The following is a 20,299-nucleotide window of genomic DNA, read 5'->3' on the forward strand; positions in this document are numbered from 1 at the left end:
GCCCGCGGCTTGTAGCGGTCCGCCTTTCGCCAAAACTCGTGGGCGAAAATCAAGTTTGGGCGCGCGCGCAAGTTTGAGCTGGTGAAGCGATCCGATTGGACCACTGGCTAACGGGCTCCTGTCACTGTCCCCCTACCCCACACCACCCTTCCTCCCTCCTCTCCCCCCTCCCCTCCTACAGGCCGGTCCCCCCCAGGCCTGGCCAAGACGCCCCTGTCAGCCCTGGGCCTGAAGCCGCACAGCCCCGCCGACATCCTGCTGCACCAGGGAGGCCCGGGTAAGCCCTCAGCCACGCCCGTCGCCATAGATACATGCCCACGGGCCACGGACGTCATACCACCTGTTAGAATAAAGCGGTCCCTCTCAGTTTCGTATCAAAAGCACTTTTCATTTAGCGAACGCCTTCTCTGTGAAACAGCGTTAGCACTGGCGCTAGTGACAGGACTGGTAGTGCTTTCTCTGTGAAACAGTGATAGTACTGGTGCTAGTGAAAGGACTGCTAGCGTCTTCTCTGTGAAACAGCGATAGCACTGGCGCTAGTGAAAAGACTGGTCTCTGTGAAACAGCGATAGCACTGGGGCTAGTGAAAGGGCTGGTCTCTGTGAAACAGCCATAGCACTAGCTAGCACTAGTGAAAGGGCTGAAGTGTTCTTTTATCTGCGGTTCATTCGGTTGGGTTTCAGTGAGTCAGATCCCCTTGGGTCCGGCTGAAGGAGTTGAGTTATCGGCTGCCTTCTTTCAAAGAGAAGACCCCCTTTTAAGACTCACATTGATCCTGCCAACATGAAAAACTGAGCGAGCCCCCAAAATGTGAAGTCATAAATTATTGCTTCAAACATATTTTATTTTTCACGTTGGAGACACTTTGGTAGGTATTTAGTTTTTTGATAGTAGTATGCTTCACAAGCGACTTTATTGAATAAAATAAATGGTAAAACCACGTTCATGTAAGGTGACACATACAGGTTAATCCAACAATTTTGGACCTGACAAATTTTGTACATATAAGTCGTGCTCTGTAGGAATTGGCCGTTGATGATCACAGTTTTTTGGCATGTGCCATTATGTTACCTGGTGCTTGGCGGTGTGTGTGGGCTGAGGGGGTTTTGGCGGGAGGGTTGAGCGGGTGTGTGCTGTCTCGATTGCCACGGTCCAGATGCACCCACGCGTGCCTGGCTTTTCGAGACTAGACGCCCGTTCTACCCTCATCACAGACAAGCACAACCCACCTTACGCTCGCATTATTCAGAAAACGGCAAAATGGCGGGCTGAGCAAAAAAAAAACCCTCATAAAGTTGCCGTTTAACAAGATTTCATTAGCAACAGAACAGATGTTTCTGTGCTGTGTGAGTTGGTGGACTTGGCTTGGAAGCTGTGTCTTCTGTGCAGCGTGGGCTTCCAAGCACTAATCCGGCCAGACGTGATCCTGCAGACAGACAGCGCAGTTTGGATCTGCATCAGCGGATCTTCATTCACGTTAACGCTGTCGTACATCTCTCAGTGGTCCTAATAAAAGAGGGAAAAACGAGCGGTGGCTCACCAGGAAGTATTACCAAAGTGATCGTCGCTGGGAAGTTTGATGGAAGTGATCATCACTTGGAGGTTTGATGGAAGTGATCATCACATGGAAGTTTGATGGAAGTGATTATCATTGGGAAATGTTATGGAAGTGACCATCTGGCATTCCCAGCTGGTACAGCAGACTGCAGTCTGAGGAAAATGTGAACCTGTATGCGATTCATTACAGCCTGACATCTCAGCTGCTGTGTTCCCTATAGGAACCCCCCCCCCCCCCCCCCCCCCCGTGTGGTGAACTCTGCACAACTCCCAGTGTCATGTGCAACTGTTCCCTCTCTCTCTCTCTCTCCCTCTCCCTCTGTCTCTCTTTCTTCCTGTCTCTGTCTCTCTTTCTCCCTCTCTTTCTCTCTCTGATTCCTCTGTGCTGTCAGATGTAGAACCTAGCCCTATAGCCGATGCTGAGGAAGGTAAGAGCATCTCTGCGGTAACAAGCAACAAGCTCATCTGTCAGCTCATCCTCTCCGCCCAGTGTCTCCACCCCCCCCTCCCCCCGCCCCTTCGCCCCCCCAACACCACCCCCCGCCCCCTCCATTAACTCAGCAGAATTGGCAGCCGTCCCGCACAGTGGAGACGCGCAGACCTCTCAAATCTGCTCCCCCCCACCCCCCATCCTACTTTCTCATCTGTAGAGCCACGCCCATTCTGTTTGCTCAAATTTGGGTATGCAAGGAGCCCTATGCAGGAGGACAGGTTTCCCCAATCATCCCGTTGTCTGTAGAAGCACAGGGGTCAGAGGGGACCTGACTACACGTTTTCCAAACTTTCCATCCAGTCCACAACGTCACTGTGTCCACAGGCCACCTGTGCTCACGTGAGAGTTGTGTACAGGAGCCGTCTTTCAACCACGATGGCCAACATCCAAGCTGGGGCCCTTTGCAGCATTTAAAGAACATATCTGTAATGGGTATGCAGTCTAAGAGCAGTCATTTCAGCCTAGCGGGGTCAAGTCCAATTAGTTTCATACGCTGGTGGAGAGAGGTGCGACTCGCTGTCTGTAGTGAATGAGAAACGGTCTTCCACCTGGGGCTCTTTGGGATCTTCACCGCGACCTGCTCCATGCTCCCTCCTATCACACGTAGTGGCACACACGCTCATGCTTTTATACATCCCATAAAAACACGAAATACGGGCCCGTTGCCATGGAAGAGCCCACAGGCAGAGTAACGGACCCATTCAGACAAGTGTGGGTCTGTGAGTCTCTCACAAGCCCCCTGGCAAACCAGGAGATCACTACAGCAACAAGTAATCAAACTGCCTCGGTCTCAGCAGGAGATGTATGGCTCCGTAATGTTTGGGTCTTGATTTGGCTCTGTACTCCACAATTTTACAAATTTCACAAATTGAAATGGGGAAGGGGGGGCTGTGTGTAAAAAGTGCTCTGTTTTCTACCAAAGTGAGCGCAAATACCCTTAAATGAAAGGTGCACTTTAACCACACGTGAATTGTCTGATTACAAATCTGAAATTGTGGAGTACAGACCCAAATCGAGTAAGCATTATGGAGCTCGCTGTATATACACTAGTACAATACATTATAATACACTAAATATCATGTGTAATTATATATCATTTCTGTATAAGCAATGTGTGTAACTCCTGGGGTTAACTGTCTGCGTTTGCCTCATCTGAATTATAAACATGGAGAAAAGCACAAGAACATCTTTGGTAAAACTGTCTGTTGATTCAGCGCCCGAAAAACTTTCTCATGGCATGTCCGGACCGTTTCAGCAGCGTCATTACCGCATTTCAGAAGCATTTTAGGAATTTAGTCTCCCCTGGGGTTGTTATGTATGCGGCGTGAGATTAGGTTGGATGCCCATAATGGGAGTGCTGTTGGATCTTTCTCTAATTAGATGTTTGTAAAAATCAAAGCGTCCCTCAGCTGGCTTGTCTCTTTACGGTGGCTAACGCTAATAACCGCTAACTGGGAAATGGAAGCCGTGGAGAAACAGGCCAGAAGTGACGTCAAGTTTTTTTATAGAGAGAACGATAACACCTTTCATTTGTTTACTGTTTCCTGAAACCCTTGGGGATTTTTACTTACTGATGAACAACATCATTGCTACATCTGTATTCCTGCTGTTGACATTTTTCTGGTCATTCACTAACATGGTCCTTTTAAAATGTTGTTATTGTTCGTATTATTTTTTTGCTGGGCCCAGTCGCATCACTGGTGATGTCAGTTGTGATGTCAGCGGTGATGTCAGTGGTTTCTGCTGCCTGAAAGACCATCTCTATGTGTTTCCAGAGCCACGCAGCTACGTGGAGTCTGTGGCCAGGACGGCAGCCGCAGGAGGAGGAGGAGGAGGGGTCCCAATGATGATGCACCCCGCCCACCAGGGTTACCCTGACGACAGCTTTGTCCGGCAGGCCGCGCCCCCCCACGCCTTCAACCCTCCCCTGTCCTCCAGCAGTCCCATCTATAGCCCCGACGGGTAGGCGTGGCCCGAACGCCGAGGCCGTCCCCGCCTTTCACTTCAATCCCCACAATGCACTGCGTCCGGACACGGGAGCTCACTGCCGCCCTGCTGCTTGCACAGAGGCAGCTGTTAACGTGCCACAGTGGTTCAGAGGGTCAAGATAAGAATCCTTCCACAGTCCCAAACCCCCCACACTGCACTGATCTGCACGTGAGAAGGAGATATTTAAATATTCCTGCGTGTCCCAGAGCCAGGCGGGAGGAGGAGAGGCGTGTCTGTGTGCTCTGTTCATCCCTGCTCGTCTCTCAGAATGCGAGCTTGTCTTGGCTCAGAGAATACACACAGCGGTCTCGTGTTTTTCACCTCTCCGGTCAACGCAAAGCAAATAGCTGAAATACAGCGGGCGTGTAACGTTCCTCCTTTGGAACACTGAGCATAAATGCCACCCCCCCTGCTCCCCCCCCGGCCCTTATTGCTTGTTCTCTTACTGCGAGAGCCCTTTGTTCAGGTTTCGTCTTGCCCACGCGGTTCAAAAAGGCACAGGTGTTCAAAATGATTTTTTTTCATGATTTGAGTGGGTGGTTAATCACATGACCGTGGTGCTCTCTCTCTCTCTCTGTCTCTCTCCCTCTCTCTCTCTCTCTCTCTCTGTCTTTCTCTGTCTCTCTCCCTCTCTCTCTCTCTGTCTCTCTCCCTCTCTCTCTCTCTGTCTCTCTCCCTCTCTCTCCCTCTCTCTCTCTCTGTCTCTCTCTCTCTCTCTGTCTCTCTCCCTCTCTCTGTCTCTCTCTCTCTCCCTCTCTCTCTCTGTCTCTCTCCCTCTCTCTGTCTCTCTCTCTCTCCCGTCTCTCTCCCTCTCTCTCCCTCCCTCTCTCTCTCTCTCTCTCTCCCGTCTCTCTCTCCCTCTCTCTGTCTCTCTCTTTCTCCCTCTCTCTGTCTCTCTCCCCCTCTCTCTCTCTCTCTCCGCCAGCAGTTACCCGTCGCCCGACGTCGGCGTGAGGATGCCCGTGCACATGGCCGCCCACCCCGCCGGCGACCCCGCCTTCCGCTCCCAGCCCCACGACGGCATGTACCAGGGCCCCGCCCCCTCGTACCCGAGCCCCTCCGGCGTGGCGGGCGGCTACGCGGGCCCGGACTTCGGGCCCTACCCGTCGCCGGACGGCGGCCAGGTCAGCGTGCTGGGCGTCCATGCTGTCCCGGGGAGCCCGCACATGCTGCACCGCACGGTGGCCACCAACACGCCGCCCAGCCCCGCCCTCCAGCGCCGGATGCTCAACCAGGCCGGCCACGCCCCGCCCGCCAACGGCGGCGAGCACCCGACGGCGGCCAGCGGCAGCCCGATGCTGGGCCGACGGCCCTCGGGGCCCCAGATGGCCCCGGCGAGCCCCGCCCTGGAGAGGCACGGGTCGTACGGCGGGTACGCCACCCCGGACGACCGGCACGCCTCGCTCTCCCGGCAGAGCAGCGCCTCGGGGTACCACGCCCCCTCCACGCCCTGCTTCCCCATCTCGCCCCCCTCCTACCCGGAGGGGGCGGTGCTCCGGCAGGGCAGCCCCGCTCCCCAGCAGCCGCAGCTCCCGGAGAAGAGGCGCATGTCCGGCGGGGAGCGGCCCAACGGCGCGCCGTCCTACGGCACGCTCAACGGCAAGCCGGCCACGCCCGTGTCCAGCGGCGGCAGCACGCCCAGCGCCGCCTTCTCCCACACCCTGCCCGACTTCTCCAAGCTCTCCATGTGCGGTGAGAGTCCGCCACCGCGCGGCCAGCGCCAGATTCACCGCCGCTCAACGCATCATGTGGCTAGCGGCAGATTTAAAGGGCCAGTTCACCCAAAAATGTGCAGTCTATCCATTCATGTAGTTTCCCTGTTTCACTAGCTAGTTTCGCTAGTTTCACTAGCTTCATAGATATTCGCTGCCGCTTACCCTGATACTGACCTCAACTGTGCCAATGTTTGTGGTGCTCAAAGCATTTTTATTATTGTCAGTCTCTCTGCTATGTGCTAAGTGAATGCAGTGTAATGAACGTGGGCCCAGGAGTGACCGTGCTCTTAACCCTTGACAGACGGAAGTCCGGAGACCAGGCTGAACGTGAAGTTTGTGCAGGACACCTCCCGGTTCTGGTACAAGCCGGACATTTCCCGGGAGCAAGGTAACGACCTCGCCACGGGCCGGCACGGCGTCGAGGGTCCTTCTCCCGTCCCGTCGCGGCGCGCTAAGTTTCCGCGAAGCGTAGCCCAGAGCACGGGAGGTGGCCGTTAGAGCTCTCGGCGAAGCTGCAGAAGGCTCATTTATTGTTTGTTTGGTTTGAGGTCGCCGTGTGCGGCGGGGGCTGGGCATCTGTTTCGGGTTACGACTCCCGTTGGATTAGATCATCTGTGGCGGAGATGGCGGTAAACAGGAACACATGTTAAACTGCAGTGACACTACACTCCAGCACTGTGTGCTCATAGTCAGGGGCCTCGGCCAGCGCGTTTATATATATATATATATATATATATATATAATAATAATAACGTCTCCCTGTGAGTGCCTCCAAACCAGAATGTTACATAAATGTTTTGGGCACGTCTCCCCACACCACACAAAGAATGCTGTTTGCTTCCATTCGCTCACTGACTGCTCGCTTCTGCGAAGGAGATCTGTTAACGTGTTGTGGCGGGGTAGCCGTGGAAACCGTGGATTCCCTGAGATCTGTGGTCACAGTGTCCTCTTCTTCTCCTCCTCCTCTTCCTCCTCTTCCTCCTCCGCAGCCATCGCCCTGCTGAAGGACCGGGAGCCGGGAGCCTTCGTCATCCGCGACAGCCACTCGTTCCGCGGGGCCTACGGCCTGGCCATGAAGGTGGCCTTCGCCCCGCCCACGGCACAGCAGAACAAGAAAGGTTCTGTTTCACGGCTTCCTCCCTCCCTCCCGTCCGTCAGTCTCCCAGTCAGCCAATGGGAACGTTGCGTGCGTGCGGCCCCGCCCCCCCCCCCCCTCCCCCAATAGCGCTCTCTGAAAGCTTCGGCCCCGCCCCTCTGTAACCGTGCCAGGAGCGCTGCCCGCCCCGTTGGCGCTGGGGCCGTCCGCCGGCGAGCCGGTTGGCATTTCGGACGGTTCCCCGTGGCATTCCTCGCTCCCTACCTTGCCGCGCTCATTGTGTCCCGCTCTCTCAGTGGAGCCGTTGTGCTCTGGGGCTCGCACAATGGCCTGCATTCATTACCCGCTACCTCACAGAGTCCCTCCGCTGGCTTCTGCACTGTAATCCTACTGTCACCACGTCGCATACTTACCGTGACCCCCCCCGTCAGCATCACAAAAACGCTCTCCGTATTTCCATACTGCGGATGTCGTGGGGATGAAACAGATCAGCCTCTGTACCAGTAACCCAGAAAGTTCCAGCATATTTTTTTCTTTGACATTTTTTTTTCAGAGCTGCAAGACAGTTAGAAATGGCCTTTTCACAGAATAATTGGAATAAATGCTCCTTGGGCAGGTACAATGGCCGAGAATGCTGTCAGTTAACTTCAGAATGTACATACCAGGCCAAAAGGCTGTGGTTTAAAAATGATAATTAATTGAAGTTGTTCGTAATCCACCTACTCAGTGTACCCCCTGGCCAGGCCCACAATGCAGTGCTTTACATCAGTCGAGTTCCTCAATAGAGTAAGGCGTGACAGTGCTCACACACCAGTCAGGGAGTGGTGGAGACAGAACTACATGTAAACACTACCACAACATAAGGAAGAATTTATACCCCAAAGTTCATAAAAATATGCCCAGAATTTAAAACTTTAAATGACCACCAACAGCTCCTCTATTTAGGCGAACACAGAAAATGCATTGGATTAGCCCCAAATTACGTAACAGCTTGCCATAAACAACCAGTGAGCATATTAGGATGGGCCTACATTTGTCTGCACACCATATGTCTAGATTTATGTTTATGTTTTCCATTGTATGTGTTCTTTTCTGTGCTTTGGCAACATAAGATTTATCTCGTCACGCCAATAGAGCATTTTGAATTTGAGAGAGGAGGAAACACATTCATGCTTTTAATAACGCTCGCTCTGTTGTCTGGATGCCTCCTGTGTTTTTCAGAGGGGACCACTGCTCACTCTAATGCATTTCACCTGTTCTGCTGGATGATGTCACCAGCCAACTGACTTTTTTTTTTTTTCCTTTTTTGTTTTTTTGTAGCCAGTGACAACACCAACGAGCTGGTGAGACACTTCCTGATCGAGACGAGCCCCAAGGGGGTAAAACTGAAGGGGTGCCCCAACGAACCCTATTTCGGTAAGCGCACTCCTCCCCCCCACCCCCCCCCCCCCACCCCAAGGCTCTGTCAGCCTCCTCCGTGACCCTTTTCTGTGCCCTTTGATCCACCGTGCTATTAAACCGGTTGTTATTAAAACAAAAATGGCGCCCTTAGTCTCCCCCTCCTCCGGCGCTTCCACGTCCGCTGCTTTGATTTCTGGCGAGCGGTTTTAGTCTCTCTCCCCCGTAACGCGCGTTTGAAGTGGCGGACGTGTCTGGCCGGGACGACGTCACGGCCCGTGAAGCTAAATACAGCGCCCGAGTCCCGTTTCGTCGCTCTGACGTTCCTCCTCCCGCTAATTCCGTCTCTCCGTTTCGGGTCCGGCGCCGGACGGACGGGGGTTACCTCTCCCCTTCCGGCCCCTGAAACGCCCCCATCACCCTGGCTCCCGGAACACGGTGTTTTGGGCAGCCTTTCGCCTCGACGCAGCGTCCGCTGTTTCTAGAACTTTCCGCCCGGGGAGGCGAAAGTGGGGATGGGCGTGTCCGCTTCGCTCTCCCCCCCGAGGCTGCTGATCCCGCCGTTAAGTTTAATGCCATCGACCCACCCCCCCTCCCCCCTCCCAAACTCTTTGAGCCTGGCATCCAGATAGCTGAACATCCACTTTTTTATACAAAAGAAAAAAATAAATAAAAGAACGTGCCAGAAAGTGTTCTGAGAGGTGGCTTTGGGCCAGAAATGCGTTTTGGAACGGCCCGGAGCGGCCTGCGGTGGCGGCTCTGGTTATTTATCGCCGGCGTTACTGAGCGCTAATCGACAGCGCACCGGACGAGCCGCGCTTTTAGCCTCCCGCCCCGCCCCCCGCCCCTCACCAGCGCGCACAAAAGCGCTGTTCTTTTTGTGATTTAGATGGCACGCACACACGCTCGGGGGGGGGGGGAGGAGGGTGGGGGGTGGCGGGGGGGGGGGTTTGGGGAACGGTTTGTCCGGATAAAGAATCTGCTAAATTTCGCCCGTTTGCACCGTAGAATGCTAATCCTCATATAGTGGAATACGGCCCTAGTGTTGGAGGAAAGGGTTTTTAGTGCTGATTACAGTGCACATGAAACACAAAGGGATTTGAGCCCTGAGCCAGACTGCTGGGGGAGAGGGGGGGGGGGGGGGGGGGGTGGGGGGGTCATGTTTATCAGGGGTTACTTAAAGAGGGGAGCACTGTCTTAGCAGTACCCCATCCTGCCGTCTATGGGTTATGTCCGTGCCTCCATTCATGCATACAAATGACTGCGAGAATGATAAGTGTATCTATGATGATAGCCAAGATCAAGCGAATAATAATGAGAAACAGCAACATGTTTCTATGTGTAATTTTTTTAGCGTAGCATATTTTAGCTTCACATTTGCAATTTATGACTTCCTTATGTCTATTATGTTTATTTCCAGATGTTCTTCCGTGTCCTTGGTGTAATGCGAAAACGTTTTGCTCTGCGGTGTCTCATAGCAACTGATACACATGCTCCGCATGCCTGAACCATAATGGTGTGATGATGAATGGAGAAAAGAAGCTTTGTTTCCCATTATTTTGAGATAAAGGTTACTGCAGGACACAAGCAGTATGCTGGTTGTGTGAATGTGTAGCGGCTCTTATATAAGCTCAAGCAGGAAGTGTTGGGGCTGCAGGGTGGGGCTGCCCAAGGAGGCGGGGCTTCAGGCAGCAGGGTGTAGTTATCATACCTGGAGGCGGGGTTTCAGACATTAGGGTGTGGTTATCATACTTGGAGACGGGGTTTTAGACAGTAGGGTGTGGTTATCATACTTGGAGGCGGGGTTTCAGACAGTAGGGTGTGGTTATCATACTTGGAGGCGGGTTTCAGACAGTAGGGTGTGGTTATCATACTTGGAGGCGGGGTTTCAGACAGTAGGGTGTGGTTATCATACTTGGAGGCGGGTTTCAGACAGTAGGGTGTGGTCCTGCGCTGTGACTGCGTAGCTGAGCTGCCTTTGCTCCCTACACCATTGCCTTACACCCGCCCGACACAGACATCCTTGCCTGCAGTACTGCACAGTCAGCTTCATGTGTCTGTTGGCCACCCTGATTCACGTTCACTCTCTTTCTGTGCTACTCACACTGAGGGCAGTAGTCAATGGAGCTAGAAGAACTAATGTACACTCTCCCTGTCTGTCTGTCTGTCTGTCTGTCCCCAGGGTGTCTGTCAGCGCTGGTATACCAGCACTCCATCACCCCTCTGGCTCTACCGTGCAAACTGGTCATCCCCACCAGAGGTGAGTCACCCGAAGCGAGTCTCTGTGAGATGTCCCTGGGCTGCTATCTCTGTGTGCTCCAGTCTGGTGCTGTAGATCCAGGCCACAAGCAAGAGCTGGTCTGTGGCAATGCCCTCTGGTGCCCCTGCAGTTGCACAAACAGCCCTGTAAACACGCTTTTCACACGGTGCCTATTTAGGGCTTGGACAGGTCTGGAGCATTCCTTGGGCCCCAGCCGAATATCAGACCGAATATCGAAACTTCCCAGCATTCTCCACACGTGGCAGAAGCAGATTGCGCGCCACGGGCGTAACTTTGAATGCGTTCCAGTTGATGTGACAGTTCTCTTCCTGACAGTCCATCATCTCCTGGTCAGGAAGCCCCTGATGACGCACTTCCTGTATCAGACAGGAAGTAGGCTGTAGCGCCTATAACCTTCGGGCTGTAAGCAGTTTGCCTTGCTGTTGCTTTCAGACCCTCACGAGGAGACCCCAGAGATATCCACTCCCACAAACACTGCTATGGAGATGCTCAAACAAGGAGCAGGTAGGACCTGAGTGGGCCTTTGGCTCCGCCTTCTCTCATTAGTCACACCTCATTGGCTTTTCTTACTTTGATTCCATGGTGAGAAATCAACATCTTTCCATTACTGCCATTTAAAATGTATTGTTTTTAAAAAAGGCAAAGACAATATTAGTTACATTGATATTGTCTATTTTTATATTTATTTATTTTTTTTGCCCCCTTAACCTTGAGCACTATTCATTTTGGTAGAACTATACATAGACTCTTATGTCACTTAATGCTTGATTTCTTTGTTGGATTGTGCAACATCAGCTATATTTGTAATAAGTTCAGAAGATTTTGTTGTTGTTATTGTCATTGTTATTTTATTTAGTATTGATGGTCAGAAGCAGCCTTCCAAACCCATTTCTATGGTTCATATGATCCATCATTTTTTGTGTTCCACATGGTCTTGGTTCACCCTCTCATTTTCACCCTGTCATTTTCACCCCTTGTTTCCCATCATGCTCTTGTCACTCTAGTGACTGTAGGGCCGAAGTCCCCTGGTGAATCCCATGGTAAATAGACTTTCATTTTCCCGCCAAACTCTCCCCAGCAGAGACCGAGACTCACTGCCACGTCACGTCTGTGGTTTTTTTTCTGCATGACCATCACCTCTTAACCCCGGCAACGAGGCCTCGCTCCCCTCACCCGTCGCTAAGGACGACCGCCGCGCTCGCCTTAGCGACCGCGTCGACGCGTAGCCCGCGGCCGTCTCTGGGATATGGGTCTCCTGGCCCGAGACCGGGTGGCATGGAAACGAACTGCATGTGACCCTCCTGGTTTACAGCAAATAATTCTCCGTTAGGCACAGGAAGGGAATGCGAAGACCCGTTCTTACTAATACTTGTGTGCTGAATTTCAGGCTGTTTTTAAAAACACGCTTTTTATCTGTGAAGTGAAAGGAGATGACTGCATTGAATGGAAACGCTGAAATCCAGGTTTTAGCCGTGTCGCGTTATTCGGACAGAAGAGCACGCGTTGAGATGAAAAATAACATTGAGGTCAGTTACTTAATTGGCATGGGCTGTGAAGACTTCTCACATGAATGGAGCTCTCTGACCAGTCTCTTACTGGGCCGCATGCAGAGTACGCGCCGCTGAGGATTCTGACTTTAAGGAAGCAGGGCGCACGCTTCTCTCGCATCGCCAGTTTCCGGAACTTTCTCGGGCCTTTTTCCCCTAACGGGCTCCCCTCTCGTTTGTTCCCGCAGCCTGCAACGTCCTCTACATAAACTCGGTGGACATGGAGTCCCTGACCGGCCCGCAGGCCGTCGCCAAGGCGATATCGGAGACCCTGCAGGCCAGCCCGGCCCCCGCGGCCACCGTGGTCCACTTCAAGGTGTCGACGCAGGGCATCACCCTGACGGACAACCAGAGGAAGTGAGTACCGCCCGCGGCTGCCCCCCGCGGCTTCCCCCGGAGGCTGGCAGGACCGGGTCCGGGACAGAGCGCCGCGGGTCGCTATGCTAACGTAGCGCACGTAGCGCTCTCACAAAGTTTCAGTTACAGCAACGTCGTAGCAAGACATTGATACCGTGAGTGCATTAGCGCTGTTGTTATTGGTATTGTTGCTTGGCAGCAGTAATATGCTTTCCTGAACATATGTCAGGTTTTAAAAATGATACTGCATTGCCTGACTTATCCTTACACATATACTAACTCACATCAGTAGCCAACCAGGGTCTTCTTTATTCTGGAGTGAATACAGCATCTTTAAGTATTCCTGTGCAGATTAGCCTGTTAGCATCTAGGTAATCCTTGAGCCTAGTGAACGTGTTGTGGTATATCAGACTCGAACGCGGACAATCCGCTAACTTGCGTGTTTCCCCACAGGCTCTTCTTCCGTCGCCACTATCCCATCAACACAGTCACTTTCTGTGACCTCGACCCACAGGAGAGGAAGTAAGTCTGGGGGGAGAGGAAGTGCCCATGTTTAAAACTTCACTGAAGAATGTTGCATATACGGGGGCTTCTGGGTGGCTCGTCCAGTCGCTGTTCTGGCACATGATTGGATCCCTCAGTCTGGTATGAGATCCGGATTGTGCCAGTGCTGACCAGCTGCCGGGAAGGGTGACGCCCATTTGGCACTCGCATCACCCAGGGTTAATTGGAGAGCGAGTAACGATCTCCCGAATCAATATCAGGGTTACAGCCACGAGCGCTGATGGAGATTAGACTGGGCATGCCAACCTGGGGAGCTTACGGCACAGAAGGGGTTAAAGAGAACGTTTATTTGATTAAGAGCAACGGTGTTGGGGTGTGCATGAATGAATGAGTGAATGCAACTGAATGGATGAATGAACGCACATAATGACCGCTTAAAATACATATAATACCTCACTGCTGCCATCACATTCTTTCAATATCAAGGTTAAGAATACAATAAAGTCAAAATGGCGTATTTCCATTGTGGTCCTAAACAGAAAAAAAAATGAACGTACAACAGATAATGACATATGCAGACAATACATAAATGAACCAATCATCTTACCTGTCCCAAATTCCCCACAGGTGGCGCAAACCGGAGGGCGGCACTGCAAAGTAAGATTGCCCTTTTCTCACCCTCCCTCCTCCTCTTTCTCATCCCCCTCTTTTTGTTTCCCTGCTTGGGCACTTGGCTTGCTCGCGGAAGCCGGTTCAGCAGTTTTCTCATTGGCTTCCTCTGCGGGTTGCTCTCCGACACCAGTAATCTGCAAAGTGCTGCTGGGAGCATCTTTGGTCATCTCATTAAATTAAATGGTTCAAGCAATAAGGTCTGGGTTTAATCCTTTTTGAGCTTTGGACCAAAGCCAGCCTGTTAAGAGATGATTTGATTGATTGGTCTCTTGCTGTAACCAGCACCACACATACACATTCTCTTTCCGTTGCTGTTGAGAGCTGCTAGTTCTTATAGCTAGTGCGGCAACCGGACTCTCAGCGATGGTAGCCATGAGGAGCTAACGGTGGCCAGGGTGTGGAGAGGATGCTTTGAAAGTGGGGTGTTTTGTTGTTTCAGTAATTAAGGGGTTTGATCTTTAATTGCTGATTGGATTACCCCCTTCAAATCAGATTTCCCGGTTTCTTTATCTGTCTCACCCCTGACAGGAAAAAATTATTAAACAATCTGTGTACAGAAATGGATGATACTGTAACATACACTCTATAGGTTTTTCTAAATATAATGTAAATATATTTAACAGTGTTGTAATATATTGCAATCCCTGGAAAATGTTCTGCTTATTTCTTTTTTATTAGAGCAATCTGACCACATTTGTATTAAATATGGGCCCCTGATGATTTTCAGTGAGTTACAAATATAAGTACATTACCAGAACCAGTAAGTATATAGCTATGCTAACTCATCAGCAGACCCAGTAGGCTCTTAGTTATGCTAATACCTTTCCAGATCCATTGGGTATTTTGCTATGGTAATGCTTTACCAGATGTCTTTGGTACATAACTATTCCAAGACATTACCAGAGCCATTAGGTACTTAGCCGTGCTAATTCTTTAGCATACCTAGAACGTTCCAAGCTATGCTTTCGTAGCGGCTCCCAGACTAGTGCTGGCGGTTGCGTCTGTGGAGATTGACAGTGCCGGAGGAGGCCCCGCGCTCTAGCACATCAAAGCGCGTGAACCTCATTACCCCTCTCTCCCTCCTGCGAGAACACGCCACAGTCACCTCTAAGGGAAGCCGCAAAAAAAAAAAAACGAGACGAGCGGCGATAAACCTGTCAAATTCACCGATCACAGCGCTGAAGATAATAATATTTGGATTGAGGTCCCGGGGCGAGCTTTTCAAACTGACATATTCTGTGACGCCGAAGGCTCAGATCTTGGAGAGATGAGCTCATAATCATACGCAATCGCCTGGGTGCGTATATATTGTATAGACTAGGGGCTGCATCTATTTCGCATTGGGTAAGCCCATCGTACGCGGTGTATTTATTCACTTAGGCCAAGGGCATCTACTATTGCATTTGGCTTCTGGGTGAAGTTTTACATCACGTTGTGAAAATGATGTTATGGGTATATTTCGGGTGTACTGTTTTATTTAGCTCAGTCATTCTCATTTATTTAACTGTCGTTACTCATAGCTTAGAGGGCACGGAGGTTAAGAGAAACACTTTGCCAGAACTTTCCTTTTGTTGTGCGATCGTTTGTGGAGTGACAGCGTTCTTCCTTCTGTCGCGGTAAACAATGCGACAGATTTCCTTTCGCGTACCAAAGGAGGGGGATTCATATTCTGTTGATTTTATGACTTCCTCTTTTCTGCTCTTTAATTCCTGTGCGTCAGTACAAAAAAAAAATGTTTTAGTTTTCAATGCAGTGATTCGGGCGTTACACGTGTATCAGATGAGACATGAGACACATGGATGCAGTCCATTTTCCCGAGCGACGTTACTGCGGTGTGCGCCTTTGTGACGTTCTGCAGCCCTCTCTTAAACAACCGTTTCCCGTCTGTGTGCTGCAGGTTTTTCGGCTTTGTTGCCCGGAAACAAGGAAGCACAACAGATAACGTCAGCCACCTTTTCGCCGAAATGGACCCCGACCAGCCCGCCTCGGCTATCGTCAACTTTGTCTCCAAGGTGATGATGGGCTCACAGAAACGATAGGTTTCCTCCACCCCCCCCCCCACCCCCACTGCTGCCATTTTGTTTTTCATGAGGTTGTTTTCATTCTTTTCACGTTTGTTAATATTGATTTCTGAAGAAAAAATTTTTTTTTGTAGCTACTCTTTTTTTTTTCTTTTTGTTGTCATTTTGCGAAAGGACTTGGAATTGATCCGAGATGGTTATAGAGAAAGTGCTGGGGGAGGGGGGCGTGTCAGTGATGTTTTGGGGGGAGAGTGATTGGATCTCTCGCGAGGTGGCACAATCTAAGAAGGATATGATGTCGGTGAGCTTCATGTAAAAAAAAAAAAAGAGAAAAGAAAAATAAAAAATAACAAAGAGGCAAAAAGAAAAAGCAAAGTTGAGTGATAAAACAGAGACTGAAATCTATCAGGCTTTTGGATTGATTAACCAAAGAAAAGAAAGCTTTCAGGGCATGTACATGTAATTATTGGATGGTCCATTTGAAATATAGTATTCTGTAAAATAGAACTGTTGAAATAGATAAAGCTGAAAGTATGCTTTCTATATAAGTATTTCATGTCATGAAAAAAAAAAGTTTGTATTCATGCCATCTTGCAAGGAAGTATTCAAGTACATTTTTGCATGTGAGCTTGTTAACTCAATGAGATGTGTGTACTATATGTAGTCATTTCTGAAACAGGAAAGGAGCTTGCAGGGCCTATTGCGGGTTACAAACACTTCACTTAATGGAACTGTTTTCTCCTACACACGATAGACCAATCACAAATCCTTAAATACTTTGCGGTCCAAATTCTGCCGTTTTTTTTCTTCTTCTTCTTCTTCTTTTTCTTAATGGTCTCGTGTGGTGGAGATGACCTGCCCAGGCTTGATTAGTCAATCCTCGAGCATGTAGATTTCAGATGAATGGGAGATGGATTACTCTTGCCTGTATCCACAGAACTCTTGATTGTACTGCGGTCACGACTGTAATCTTGCGCCAGGCTTTGCTTCGTATCTCGGAAAGGAGGGGGGGGGGGTCCGAGATTAAAGAAAACATGCTTCTTCAGTCCCCACACGCTGCTCCAGCTCATAAGAATCCACGCTTAGATTACACTGGAGGACCCCAGGACTTTTACCGCTGGGTTATTGCACTGTCCTGCATGTTAGTGTACAAAGATAACCTTCTTACCTGTGGTTATCGTCACAACATGAAGGAAAGGAGGTTGTGCACAAGCAAAACATTTGTATTTATAAAAGCACCTGGCACCACCGTTTCTGGGATTTGATATTACACCAGTACAGTGATGCTGAAATGGTCAAATTGATTCATCTGAAATGATTGGATTAAGTGTCACCTCCTTTTCTCGTTATGTAAGTAGTGTTCTTGCACTGGGTGTGTGATTTCTTTCATGCCATTATGACATCACATACAGCTTCCCCGATTACTTGTACAGCTCACATTCTAAGAGCGTGTGATCTCTTACATGCTATTGTTACATCACAGACAGCTCCCCCGATTACTCATGCACCTCACATTCTAGGACAAGGACATTGTAATTATCTGACAGTCAAAAGGAGTAAAGTCTACACAGGTTTCTGTCTAGTTTTCTTTTCTTCCCCGTACCCTTGGAGAGCAATTGGGAGGTCCTTGATTTTTTTTTTCAAGTAAACAACTCGGAGGCGAAAATGGCAGACTGTTTCCCCTTGTATTCCCGTGTAGTGTATTATCTGACTGTAACCAACCTTTATTCTCGAAGCCGAATCGATTGACCGAGCAAGCCGTTTTTATAACCGAGAATCACTCTCCTTGCACACCAGTTCACAAGTATTCCTATAGCTGCGAAATCTGTAGAGAGAAGAGTTTCTGCCACCGTGCATCAGAAGGTCTATGTTAAACACTCATCATACCCAAATGTAAGCTAATAAAAAAAACAAACAAAAAAAATATATAAATATATATATACTACTACAAAAGGTGACTTTACTAAAATATTTATTTTTTTGCTATGTCACTCTATGTTAACTCATATATACATATATTGTATAGTCTACATAAAGATTACCTAAAGCATTGGAAAAAAAATACTCTTTATTTTGGCTAAGATTTCAAAGTCCAAAGATTTTGAAAAGCGTTTAAATATGTAAGGTGTAAAGTGTATGTATCTTAAAGCTTGTCACAATGTTTTGGATATTTTTTCACTGCATTACATTTTTCTTGCATTGTGTGTTCTTTTAGATTGAAGTAGGTGATACTGTAGGGGTTAAAAATCATGTTTTCCCAGATTCTCTGAAAATGGCCTTGGATTTTTAGTCTTAAAGTAGTGCCATATGTAAGGTTATTCTGGTTCATATTGTTATTGGAATAAGACATGTTTTGGAGGATTCCAGGTTCAGCACTTAAATGTGTTTATTTTTCTGTGTTGCGTTTAAAAAAAATGCAAGTTCTACAGACTTCATTTTAAGAGTGCATTATACTGTTAAACAAAACACAATATCGTGTAATACAATTTGTAAAACGGTTAATAAATGTGTCACTGCATGTTAACACTGTATGGCTTTTTTTCAAGTTCTAAACAGATAAGATCAGATTAGTTAGCAGGTAATGTAGGAAACTGGTGAAGGAACAACTTCAATCTGGAAGTGACTTTTTTTGTCTTCCATTAACTGTTAAAGTTAATATGACATGAATTTTGAACAACATATTTACTGTCTTCTTATCTGTTTCTTGTTTGAAAAACAGGTCATATGTTTGAAATGGTTAGGAATTGATTTATTCGCTGTTTTTGGAGTGTGAACATGCCCCTGAAATAGTGCAATACCATGCGAATCCTGTGCAAAGATGTTCATCCCATTTGGAAAAATCGTTATATACAATCTTTGCAGATGCTGTGTCCTTCAAATTTCTTATTTTAAAATGACTTTTTTTTTCTCTGGAAAAACCAAGGATGAAGAACAATTGTTTTATTTATTCGACTTTCCATTTCAAAATGGAAGGTGAGATGCTTGCTGATGTCATATTTTTTGTACTTTACTGCCACCCTGAGGCATAGTGTGGTATTACATAATGCTTTGGTTGGATTTTGTGTACACTACATTGAAGACAACACAACGTGACTCTAATAAAGTCCGCATACTAAACAAACAAAATTGTTAAGCAGGAAAATAATTACAAAATAATATGAAAAATAATGGGCGTGCCCTGCTGAGTATCTTAAACTTCTGCACTATGTATTCCAACACTAGTGTGCAGCTGACAGTAAATGATGTTGGGATATGAGTGAGATGCTTTTTTATTCTACAAAATCATATGCAAAAGAGAATCAAATCAATATCATGTGACTATAAACGGAATGCAAAGTAATAACACAATGGTAAATATATGCCATCAGAGTGTAAATATCTTATTGTTTGCCAAAGATGTTGTCATACTTGTTTCTGAGTCAGCCGACTCAGCATTCAGCATAAATTTACCCATTCGGGTCCATAGTGTGTTCCCTCAAGCAATTTCTTTAATAGGCAAAACAATCCCTTCTTGTGTAAGGCCTCTGCGACCCCATTAACTTTACAAAGCACTTACATTTGTTAAGCCACAACAATGGAAATAATGTGTGGTTTATTCTACAATAAATCATTTTTTACAGCTGTAGCAAGGCGTGGTTGTGCTGTAAAATAAGTGCTCTCAATTTGGTAGGTATTTTTTCCACATTATTAATTTTTTTGAGAGTAGGTAGTGTCTCTACAGTCGTATAGCGATATCAGTTTGAATCAGTTTTAACCAACAGTATACGATGTGGCCGTTGCTGTATTCTTAATTTCTTTAAACGGTCGACCGACACTTCTCCCCAAATATCCAGTTCCTAAACGAGTATTTATTTTCACATCGTTTTCACACAATAGCCTTCACTTTGGAAGTGTTGTTTTTTCCCCCTTTTTTTGAATGAGGAAACTGCTTTTTGTGTTAACCTTTCACTCTAAAAATGAAAGAGCCCCTGTTTCTGTGTACAGAAGGGTAGTGCGTCGTCTCATCTGTCCTGATAAGTGCCCATTTTGCAGGGATAGCCCTTGACCTAGAATGTGTGGAAGCCCTACTATGTCTGTACAGAACGTTTGTGTATTTTCATTTGCTTTTCATTGTATGGCTTTATTGTTTCTGAAAAAAAAACACACACATTAAAAGCAATACAAATCAATTATATTAAAATATACTGTTGCTTGAAATGCTGTCCTTTTCGTGGTGTACAGTTTGTGTTCTTTGCATATATGCGAAACCAAATACAGTTTTCTAACATTATGAAGTTTTATACAGTTAATTAGTTAATTAGCAATTCTAAAACACCCCTAAGTAGAGCTGAGGACTTGGTTTCTGCAGGGCCACAGTGACTAATGGTTTTTAGCTGTGTTTCAGCATGGAGATTTGTTTAAGCTTTCGATTGTCTAAAGGATTCACACACCTTGTTCGTCCTTAACTGCCTGAAAGGAAAGCCTGCCAGCACTGCGGCCCTCCAGGACTCTTAATTTGACACCCCTGATCTGGAATGTCGGTTGTAATTACGCAGATACATTTCTGTGACGCGTTGAATTACGCTTGTGACTACAACCGTCGTCGAGAGCTTGCTACTCTGTCCGTTTATAATACCAGTGGTTTGGCCTGTTAACAGGCCTCCGCAGGGTCCTGCAGAATTCATAACTG

General features: G+C 48.2%; 1 protein-coding gene across 14 annotated transcripts in view; it reads left to right on the plus strand.

Moving 5' to 3' along the window:
* tns1b (tensin 1b) overlaps positions 1-19,761 on the plus strand; it is a 221,163-nt gene extending 201,402 nt beyond the window's left edge. For 9 of the 14 annotated variants that reach the window (XM_035394356.1, XM_035394362.1, XM_035394364.1 and 6 more), the window contains 14 exons: positions 182-277; positions 1,950-1,985; positions 3,826-4,012; positions 4,965-5,731; positions 6,056-6,142; positions 6,744-6,872; positions 8,171-8,266; positions 10,431-10,508; positions 10,962-11,033; positions 11,534-11,569; positions 12,265-12,433; positions 12,887-12,955; positions 13,565-13,594; positions 15,507-19,761. In XM_035394356.1, the coding sequence (XP_035250247.1) occupies positions 182-277; positions 1,950-1,985; positions 3,826-4,012; positions 4,965-5,731; positions 6,056-6,142; positions 6,744-6,872; positions 8,171-8,266; positions 10,431-10,508; positions 10,962-11,033; positions 11,534-11,569; positions 12,265-12,433; positions 12,887-12,955; positions 13,565-13,594; positions 15,507-15,648 (1,994 nt within the window). In that variant the 3' untranslated portion in view covers positions 15,649-19,761. The remainder of the gene's footprint in view (positions 1-181; positions 278-1,949; positions 1,986-3,825; positions 4,013-4,964; positions 5,732-6,055; positions 6,143-6,743; positions 6,873-8,170; positions 8,267-10,430; positions 10,509-10,961; positions 11,034-11,533; positions 11,570-12,264; positions 12,434-12,886; positions 12,956-13,564; positions 13,595-15,506) is intronic. The other 5 variants (XM_035394360.1, XM_035394370.1, XM_035394361.1 and 2 more) reach the window with 3 other exon arrangements.
* The last annotated feature ends 538 nt before the right edge of the window (positions 19,762-20,299 follow it).

Source organism: Anguilla anguilla, chromosome 15, assembly GCF_013347855.1.
Source record: "Anguilla anguilla isolate fAngAng1 chromosome 15, fAngAng1.pri, whole genome shotgun sequence".
Classification (NCBI taxonomy): Eukaryota; Metazoa; Chordata; class Actinopteri; order Anguilliformes; family Anguillidae; genus Anguilla; species Anguilla anguilla.